Source organism: Phoenix dactylifera, chromosome 1, assembly GCF_051530095.1.
Source record: "Phoenix dactylifera cultivar Ajwa chromosome 1, Ajwa_hap1_PhDact_Kaust_v1.1, whole genome shotgun sequence".
NCBI classification, from domain to species: domain Eukaryota; kingdom Viridiplantae; phylum Streptophyta; class Magnoliopsida; order Arecales; family Arecaceae; genus Phoenix; species Phoenix dactylifera.
Window position 1 is genome coordinate 76,495,728 of NC_143190.1, and position 10,739 is coordinate 76,506,466.

Consider the following 10,739-nt stretch of genomic DNA (forward strand, 5'->3'; position numbering starts at 1 on the left):
TCTTCAACACCATGCCCATGTCTGGCGTGCGCGCAACCCACTGTTGCGCGGGCGCCAAGTGCGGGCGGGGGGCGGGGAGGCGGCCTTGTTGTGCACTGGCCGACTCCTGGCCCGGCGAGGTTCGGACGTGCTGGGCAGGCGCTGGCGCTGGCGCTGGGCGCGCCGGGCGAGCACGGGCGCAGGCCAGTGCGCACCGGGCGGGCGCGTGGACGAGCGCGCGAGTGGGCGCCCTGGCTGGTGGCCGCGCGCAGGCAGGCGCGCGGGCTGGCGCGTGGGCGTGCGCCTGTGGTCGTGCTGCTGCAGTGGGCGCGCGCAGGGGGCTGCGCGTGCCATGGGCTGTCTGGGCGCGCGGTTGGCCGCGCGCTGCTGTGGCTGGCCGTGCGCGCGGTCGGCCGCGCGCTGCTGCAGAGGGCGCAGAACCTCGCGCAGGTGCTGGTCTGGGCCTGCGCGGGGCTGTGCCGTTGGCTGATAATGCTGGCCACTGCTTGGGCAGACCTCCAAGCAGTGGATTTGGCCCGGGCGTTGGTCTTGGCCGAGGTTGGCCTCGGCCATGCTTGCTAGATCTTGGCTTGGCGGGGCCTTTGCACGGTGCGGTCGTTTGGGGTCTGCAACACCGGGGCCCGGAGTGCGACAGACGCCGCACGGGCGCGCAAGGCAGCCAATTAGATCAAAGCTATCACAGGTGCTTAAAATTTGCTTAAGCATTATATATATACATATATATATATATACAAAACAATCTTACAAAGTTTCCAAAATTTGCATATATCAACATAGTTCAAATATTTTAGTTTGACTAACCAAAAATTCTAATTTTAGCAAAAACTTCCAAAATCTATCGCACTCCCCAATCCCATGCGATCAAGCTTCTGGATCTAAAAAACAAATAACATAGGATAATGAGCTACACTAGCCCAGTAAGCAACATAATACCCTAGAGTGGGGTCAAAGCATATCAGATAATTAATCAAAACACAAAATAATGACTGAAAATTAAATCACAGATAAGCACATTTTTTTTTCTTTTCAAAACTCATCATCATTTTCACAAAAACTCTGATACAGAAATCCCAGCATATGTAGGCTACGGCCACGAAACCCAGTGGCATGGATCGCCCAAAGTGCCAAACACCACTATTATTATACACCGGTGGTACGGTATCCAAACACCACTATTATTAAACACCGTTAGTACGGTGTCCAAACACCACTATTCTAATCACCGATAGTACGGTGTCGAAATCGGTCTCTCACAGATACAAGTCAACAAGGCCAACGAATAATCCATATTGGCGGGGCCAGATCATAGCCACGCTGAGAATACATACATGTATACAAAATAGATTTTTCATCATTTGCCCAGTCACATTTTCCAGATTCCATAACATATAATATAAATTTCAAATGATATTGAACATGCATGACCCATTTTACTAGGTGCAAAATATATCCCAAAATTCAATCACTAATAATTATTTTATCAAATACTTTGAAAAATACACTTTGAGGTATTAAATTACTTACCTTTCTTTGCTTAAATTCCACTTCAAACAAACAGATCAAGTGCCCCTGTTTAGATATAATAAATTTCTTTGTTAATTTCAGGACGAAGCAAAATCTAAAATATATTGAACACGGCCCGACAGAGCCCCACACGACTGAACTGAGCCCAAGTTGGGCCCATAATAGGTACGACCCAGATAGGGTCCAGCAAGACTGAAGTGGGCCCAAGTTGGGCCCACAAAGGGATACGGCCCAAACTAGGCTCAACATGGTTGAACTAGGCCCAAGTTGGGCCCGCAATGAACAAAGCCCAAGCTTGGCCCAGTTCGGCCCACGATGGGTCTTTTTTTCTTTTCTTTTCTTTCTCCTTTTTCTTTTCTTTTCTCTTTTCTTTTTCTTCTCTTTCTCTTTCTCTTTCCTTTCTCTTTTCTTTTTCTTCTGTTTTTTCTTTTCTCTTTCTTTCCTTCTTCCTGTTTCTTCCCGAAGCTTCCCTGCTCCCCTCTCTTTTTTTTTCTCTTTCTTTTTTTTTCTTCTTCTTCTTTTCTTCTTCCCGAAGCATCCTCTTTCCCTTCTTTTTCTTCTCCCCGTAGCTCTCCCTCTCTCTTTTTCTTCTCCTCCTCCTCTCTTCTTTCTTCCTTTTCTTCTTCCCTTCTCCTCTAACGTTCCCACTCCTCTCCCGTGAGCACAGGAGGAGGAAGATCCCAAGCCAAAGCTTGGGAGGAGAGGTGATGGAGCTCTTGGGAGGGCCGGCGGCGCATGCGGCGGCTCTCTCTTCTCCCGTGGAGGAGAGACGCGTCGGGAGAAGCCGACGGCGTCGCGGAATGCCCGTGGCCGAGCCTACGGCTGCTCCCCGCGACGGTCGCGGTGCTCACAGCCGGGGTCAGCGACGCAGGCGATGCTCGCGGCTGCACACAATGAGCCTCTGCTTCCCTCTTCCCCTCTTTCTTTCTTTCTTTCTTTCTCTGTTATTTTGAGAAAACCGGGAGGGAAGAAGGCTACGGGAAAAAGAAATGAGAGGCTCACCTAGTTCCGGGGAGGAGTCCGCGTGCACCTTCTCCGAACACCGACGAGGAGCCAAGATCCGACAGCTTCCGAATTTGGGAGGGAGTGTACAGGGAGGAAGGCATAAGGGCTAGAAGGGCGAGGTTTAGAGGGTTTTAGGCGGTTGTAACCGCATTAACACCTGACAGGCGTACCTCCCTTTGTTCCCCGAAGTAATAGATAGTGGCCCCCAGATGGGCTGCCAACTTCGGTCCAGATCGGCCCATCTGGGGCCCAATCATCACATATGCCCCATGTAAATGATTGATGAGATATCTTGCTTCCAACATGAGAAAGTTAAATTCAGAAGCAATATGGCCAAACTGCACTAAACTTATTTGATAACAGAAACTGCAAAACATATTTCATGAACAGCACAAGTTGAAACTACACAAACTAGAAATAGTACATAAGTTATTGAACTCACACTACAAGAAAATTGGGCATTAGCGACGCTTTTTTTGACCATTAGCGACGCTTTTACGCGTTGGTAAAAACATTCCCGACGCTATCCAAAGCGTCGGTAAAGCGTCGCCTATGCTACAGTGGAAAAAATCTTTCTCGACGCTTCCAAAAGCATCGGGAACTAGCGACGCTTTACCGACACTTTTTAGCGTCGGTAATTTACCGACAGTGGAAAAATTCTTTCCGACGCACCCTCAAGCGTGGCAACCTCGTCGGCTATGGGGCAGCGGTCTGGGCGATGGGGGAGCTGCCCGAATACAGCAGTAGGGTAGTTGGCGGCGAGCTAGGCGGCGGCGGTCTGGGCGTGCATGGGGCCCCGTCCTTGAAAAGCGCGGAGCAAAGCCGGAGTCGGCGACAAAGGAGCTATTCTCATATCTTTCGCTCCTGAGTCGCTTCCTTTCTTTCTCCTTTTATTCCGATCGATCCGCTGATGTGGGACTAACTCGATGGCCGTCTATCTGCGGCCTCCTTCTTGACATCTCTCTCCTTCCCTCGCCGGAATCCGACGGGCCTGAAATGTGGGAGGAGGGAATTTGGCTTCCGACAATGCTCATAAGCGTCGTCGGAAGCCAAGTACCCACTGGACATTTCTCGAAGACAGTTTTCTTCTTCTTCTTCGTCTATGCCGTCTCATCTCATCTCCGTCTATGCCATTGATGCCTGCCCGCGCCGTTGAGGAGCTGGAGGAGCCGCTCCTCGCCCCGACTCCCAACCGCCTCTCGATGTTCCCAATTCATGCCTCCTTCTGGACCGCCTCCTTCTGGACCGCCAAGGAGGTCGACCTCTCCGCCGACCTCCCCCACTGGCTCCACACCCTCACCCCCGACGAGCTCCACTTCACCTCTCCCGTCCTCGCCTTCTTCGCCACCTCCAACGGCATCGTCCTCGAGAACCTCGCCTCCCGCTTCATGTCCGACGTCCAGATTGCCCCACGTCCGGCGGTGGCAAAGAAGGCCCAGTGTCGGAAACGGTTCCGACGACGCTTATAAGCATCGTCAACTTCCGACGCTACAGGCAACCGTCAAAAATTTTTTGGATCCAGCATTTTTTGCCGACACTTTTTGTTAGTGTCGGCAAATAAGAGTCGGAAATTTAACATTTTTACATAGTGTCAAGCACTGTCTTGAAAGAGCCATATGGCAATAGATGATGATATATGCTTGAAAGCCAGAAGCAGTTAAAACTGGGTGAGGGGGCACAAAGCAACATCCTATAGATAGTGCAAAAAGTGACGTAGAATTTGCCTTAAGATACACTAGTGCAATAGATTATTTTTGGTGCAAGGAGTTGGAAGCTTTAAGAATTTGAGGAGAAGTAGAATAAAGATAGCAAAGCAAATTGATATCTAGGTCGACAATTCTGCTTCCTACACACAAGTGCAAACACAAATTAATTATAGAAGTATATACCGAGAACTTGAGAGCACACATTTTGTGATCTGTCTACAAAAGAAGCATGATCTTGCTGCATTTTTTTAGTGACTGATGCCTTGAAAAACTACATGTTGCATCTATGGAGCATGGCCAATTTTGTATCAACTAGCATGCATAACATTTAAAGTATTTTTAAAAGTTTCAATCAAGCCCACAACGAATCTAGTGAATATGAACCATTCAAAATTCAGATGGCATGCTTGTTGATCCAAAAATGTACTAGTAACCAGTTTTAAGTAGGCATATGAATAGCAAACATGGATGTGTAAGAATATAGAAAATATGTCAAATTCCAAGTGAAACTTTTAATTTCTGAAATGGAACAAGGACCAATAATAACCATTTGAAGCAGTACCTATAATTAAAAGCAGGAAAGAACCAGTGCAAGAAATTTGCTACCAAACCCACAGTAGCAATATCTATGGTGCCAGTATCCGTCAAGTGAGTATGTTGAACCCGGACATTAACATAATTAAGCCCTTGCATAGCTCAGAAGACAACCTACAATATTAGATAATTCTCAGTACTCAATATTGAGAGGGAGAAAAATTATTCAAAGTTTAATATCTCATAACTTCAGGAAAGTACAGTTTGGTTCACAACCTTTATGGCAACCTTTTCGCCATGATGAGTTTTAGCAGCAATGAACTTGCGCAAGAGAAGCACTTGCCAGTGGAATTGGATCAAATTCTGCAAAAATCTGAGCATTCATAATTGTTTAATCAATAGAGGAGTACTTCATAGGTACTGTGAAATGAATGGCCTTAAAACATGCACATAGATTAAATGAAAAAGGCCTTTGCTATTAAATAAATTGTAAAGAAGAGCACAAGAAGGCTTACCTTCCAGCAACATTCATTATTTCAGCACAAATAGATAATAAAGAAAAATATACTTTTCTCTAGTTTTTTGCAAGATAAACTTGAAAAAGGAAATGTAACTGAACGGACTTTCTCTGGTGGCTCCCCAAGCTCTTTCACAAATACACTTCGCACTTGATCACAAGAGGAAACTGTACATATTCTTGAGGAACTACATATTCCTATAACAAAGTAAATTATCCATTAAAAAGATAAAAATGATATGGATAAAAACAAGTATCAAAGAACAATAGCTACATTTCAACTGAGATTTTCTCCTAACTAATTGTACTTTTTTTTTTAGTGAAAAGCTAACAGCATAAGATAAAAACAAACTATATATTATTATTAAAAAGTAAAATTTTCCATTTAAAGAAAAAGATTGACGGTTAATTGAATTTTCAATGAAAATTTCCTACATTTGAAATGAAGTATTCCTCTAAATAATTGTACAATTCTTTTAGTAAAATGCCAACAGCATAAAAACATAAAGGCACCGCATATCTCTAACTCCAAAAGGATATTATAAAATGCCGCATAAGGTGGTCGTGGATTTTTTTGTTTATTAGGTGGGGGACGGGTGGTATGACTCCAGGCCCATGCCAATAGATAATCAAAAGAACCTCTTTCAAAGAGCAAGAAGAAGTGTAAAAGGTGCAACTACCCTATAAAACAACCCAAGATGGTCTTCATCCTCATCCAGAAACTAATGAAATTATCTGATTTGTGAAATGATTTTCTGATTACTCCCAGAATTTTGCATCTGAAGTTTATCCAAACTTCATAAAAATTACAATTTTATGAAACTTTGTGGTGACTTCTAGAAATACAAAAATGTCATGAAAATCTTTCAGTATCTCCTATTCACCGAGAAGAATTTAGTAGAATCTAGTGCTCTATTCATCCACTTTTAATTGTTCAATATGTTTTTGAGTATTACTTGGCAAAATAATCCCAAATTTGCTAATATGCTTTTACTTTTTTCAGAAAAAATTCACCTCTTTCACTCCCTTGATCATGGAAATATAACAAGAACGAAGACCAACTCTATCTTCCTACCTTCATACCCACTATAGAAAATAATCATATGGAATCTCTAGCAACACTATATGGACGCCATGTGTCTTTTGTATCCTTTTCACACCTATGTAAACAACTAAATTGATTATGTGATATTATCAAAAAAAGGCAAAACTGGACCTTTGATGAATCTAACCCTTATAGCAGGAATCATGCATTTAAAATAGCAGACCTGCTTCATATAATCCCCTTGGAAACTCATCCTCGCGCTCTCTTTCTAAGTGTTTTCCTATTTCAAAATAGTTTAGAGGCCTACTTCCCTATACCCAAACATGAATCAGCTCCTGCTCCTGCAGCCACTTCTAGTAAGCAAGATCTAACCTCTTCAAGATGCTGGTGTTGCTTCTGCTTTTAAAAAGTTTTTTTCATGAAAGGAGAAGATATGAAGTAGGTTTTCAAGCTTCTCCTAAAAGCAGTTTTTCTTGACTTATTCTCCTTGTAGAAGCAATTTTCAGATATTGTTACCCAACACATATTTTCTACGAAGCATTTTTTTGTCTTAAAAGTTACAAAAGCACTCTTTTTAGGCAACAAGAATCATGTCCTAGGTCATTATTAATCCTTATGGAAGCTTATATAATTGAAGGAAGATAATTTCTTATAGTCCCATTAAGACATGGAGCTAAATCAACAGATATCTGTCCAGTTACTATTTCAGCATCCTCAAACTGAGTGATCAAATAATCAACCAACTTTCATCCAGATTTTTTAGGTCAAGAAGGGATAATATCGACATGGAACATTGGAAGCCAATTATTGACCTAACATTTAGTTATTTATTGTTGAAATTGAATATTTTAATATAACAAAATATAAAACTAAAATATGAGATACTTGATCTTAAACTTCATACATTTTAATCATTAAGTCACATAACGGATATTACATCTCAAAACTAATTCAGATTAAAACTCATAAAACAGTAGTCAATAAAACCCCCCAAAAATAAATAACTTTCCTATGCTCAACTCTTATGCATAAGATTGTTTTCAGTACTCTTAATGCTCTCTTATTTTACATGTTCTCATTCTCCCTCTTTAACGCTCAGTTTTTTGCACAATATCATTCCTAATCCAGAAATTTTCAGCGAATATACCAGATATTTATGCAGTAAAAGGCACAGATTTTAATTTAGCCCTCCAACAGTCCAAACAAAATGATATTTGGGGAGAAAGAAGGCACCCTGATCCAACTGATTTATTTTTTTGAGATTTCACTAGTTGACTTCTCCAGTTCCTTGGTTGTTGACCAATGAAATTCAAGGTTCATAATTTTGTGACCCGAGACGGCATGTTCTTCTAGTGTTTCAAGAGGTTCATAATTTCAGGACACTAGATGACATGCTTTTCCAATGTTTCATGAAATGCATTAGAAAAATTTATATTGTACAGAATAATATGGTCTAATTTGAAACATACCAATTGACCAATATGTTGACCAAGCTTGATGTAAATTCCTCCATTATGGAAGCATAACTCTTGAAGCCTATAAGCAAACCGATTATGGACTTCATGCTTGGCTCTCAACCATTCAATACTTCCTTCTTTAAGCCCCCATAATGAATACTGATAGTCTGAAATGGAAAAAAAGGCAGCAAGGCAGGGCACGAATGAAAGATGGAGAGGTGATACAAACATTTTTTCTTAATAAATATCACAAAACACTAGCATCAATTTCTAACAAGCAACATCATAGGGCATTCACATTCAATGATAAATTTTTTTGGTGAACAATGAAAATTCACCTAGTGCAAGGCAACATATGTGGTTATACCAGATGTACAAGCGAAAGGGCTATATTGATTCTTTAAAATCATGTTTAGAATGAATGTGGTCAGGAATGGGCTCATAAGGGTAAATATTATAACATTTAAGAACCAGTTTTGGTATTAGGGGTCACATATTCAAAATAACATGTTAAATCTACAATTCTCACTTAAACATCAACTAGCTTTTGGGAAGATTATTAGAACTATAATAGCAGTGAAGCATGGCCCTAGAATTTAATTAATTGTGGCTATGAATTGAAACCTCAAAAAAGAAACCCAAAAAGATGCAGCAAATCTTACCTACTACAGCATGAGCACTACACATGGTAGTAATGCTATAGTAATCTAATCTCTCTCTCTCAAACCTACTTCAAACATCAAACATATAGTTTAAGTCTAATAGATGCAAAGTTCAAAAATAAAAAGCAATTAAAGCATCTAAATTACTGCCACTGCATGCACTTTCTCCTGGACAAAGATGATTCTCCATAGTGTAAGTATAAACCCTCATCTCATATCTGCTAAGAGGGTATGTCTTTTCCAATATATCTAGCATTGGCCTTGCTTAACATTATTATATATAAAAAAGGGGTTATTTCTTTTCGTGAAAAAGGGGAGGGGGTTCGTTTAGACCTCACTACATTTGAAACGGCAGAAATTTGTCGACTTCAGATACATGAAAAATTACATGTCAGCCAAATATTGTTATTTGTATGAAGATTTTCATTTGAATAATATCATAGCATCGTCACATTACTGTTAACAGCTATACAATTGAAATTAATTACAAGAGTACTAAATGTACTGTTTAACTGAATAAAATATGATTGTCAAATTTTAACTATGTAAAGGCCCTATATGATCATTATAAAAGTTTTTGGAAAGTTTTGGGTTATGTTTGTACTTATGCGAAAGAGACATAATGAAACTCATTTCTTTTCTTTTCCTTTATTTTCTAATTTTACTTTTTATTTTATATTTTATTTTATAGTTATTAATTATTTCTTGTTTGGGGGTTTATTGTCACGAAGAATGTAACGTTTCCCGCACTATCATAGTTATGTTGTTACCCAATCAAAACCAGGAGAGAGAAATGTTCAAGAGTAGCAACAAAAAGACTAAATAAGTTTCAAGCAAGAATGCTGACAAGTGAATAGGCTATAGTTTTCAGCTCATTCAATTAACTATCCAGGTTAATTCTCATTTTAAAATAGGATTTTCAAGGAGTCCAAAGGTCATCAACGAACGTTGCGTGAGGCATGCTTCCATATTCACGTGCATGAAATAAAGATCTTAGTCAAGTGTTACGGATCAGAAGATTTTCCAAAGCTTTTAGGTTTGGAAGCAGAGCCATAGATGAGCCCCCAAAAGTTGAGGGTTTCGGATAGAAGACCCTCAAACCTAAATCACGAAAAAGGAACTGAAACTTGGCATAAAGAGGTAGAAAACCCTAAAGTTTAAATCAATACGAAAAGAAAAGGAAAAAAAAGAAAAGGGAGAAGAAGAGCAGACTTACCGAAGGCCATGGTAGCAGCGGTGATGGAGTCGCGGATGAGGCGAAGGGAAACCATAGTGCCAATCTTGAAATTGCTTGACGGATCGTCGTGCCGCCTCCGCCTCCGCCGAGCCTCCGCCTCCGCCGTGCCGCCGAGCATCCACCGAGCTCCACTCGCCGCTGTTCCACCGCCGCCACATCCGCAGCGCCATCACCGCCTCCGCCTTCGTCACCACTCCGCCTTCTTCTTTCCCGAGCACATCGCCCTCCGCACTGCCCGTCGTGCCACACCGCCCGTCGTGCCGCCCCCTTCCGCCGCACCACCGCTGAGCCGCACCGCGCCAATAAAGCTCGCCGCTCCGCCTTTCCCTTCCCCGAGCACACCACCCCTCCGCACCGCCCGTCGTGCCACCCCTTTCGCCGCCTCACCGCTTCTTGCCGCCTCCGCCCCAACCTGCGCCTCCACCTCCGCCTTCGCCTAGCTCCCTTTGTCCCTCTCCTTCTCCACTTCTGCCGCCCCCGCCTCTACCACACGCTCACCTGCCCTCCTCTGCTCGCACACCCTCTTCCACATTGAACCCTCTTCACCCACCTCGGGTTCATTTTCCCCCCTTCACTCCCCCCCCCCCTCCTTCACGGGCCGACTCATCGGGCCCAAACCACCTACACACCCTCAGGGCCCAACCTCACTCCGGCCCGCCCACCCTATTAACTCTGCTGAGGTCCCCTGACCCGCAGGCCTTTTGGGCCCAATTTCCTCTCTTCTGCAAGCCCAACCAAGTTGCTGTGATCAGATCCAATTGGAGCCGTTTCGAGAGTCCATCGGCTGCAACCACGCCCCGATCGTCGTCCCAGTCCATGAGTACACGATTCTGATTGACTGCATCCACCACAGGTAACAGATTCTTCTTTCTTTTGGGCTTGTTTATCTAATTATGTTATAGTTCTCTTGCATGACAGTCCTATTTTGAAACTTATTTTCTTGTTAAACTGTAAAACCTAGAATATTTACCACCAAACCCATCCTACCCACCATTTAAATCTAAATATTAAATTAGCACACTTAGCGACAGGACAGTTCTCAACATCCATAG

General features: G+C 42.7%; 1 protein-coding gene across 9 annotated transcripts; it reads right to left on the minus strand.

Moving 5' to 3' along the window:
• Window positions 1–1,871: 1,871 nt before the first annotated feature.
• Window positions 1,872–10,236, minus strand: LOC103698493 (putative ABC1 protein At2g40090). Of its 9 annotated transcripts, none has more exons than XM_088712364.1 (6): window positions 9,667–10,236; window positions 7,801–7,955; window positions 5,285–5,484; window positions 5,046–5,142; window positions 3,173–4,943; window positions 1,872–3,079 (listed from the first exon to the last, which is right to left on the minus strand). In XM_088712364.1, the coding sequence occupies exons 1-3, from the start codon at window positions 9,803–9,805 to the stop codon at window positions 5,419–5,421; spliced, it is 360 nt and encodes a 119-aa protein (XP_088568490.1). In that variant the 5' UTR covers window positions 9,806–10,236; the 3' UTR covers window positions 1,872–3,079; window positions 3,173–4,943; window positions 5,046–5,142; window positions 5,285–5,418. The 9 variants fall into 9 exon arrangements, 8 of the variants coding, with proteins under 8 accessions (XP_088568490.1, XP_088568478.1, XP_088568491.1 ...); XM_088712352.1 differs by having other exon boundaries at window positions 5,046–5,132; window positions 9,667–10,220; XM_088712365.1 differs by having other exon boundaries at window positions 5,393–5,484; window positions 9,667–10,201.
• Between the last annotated feature and the right edge of the window lie 503 nt (window positions 10,237–10,739).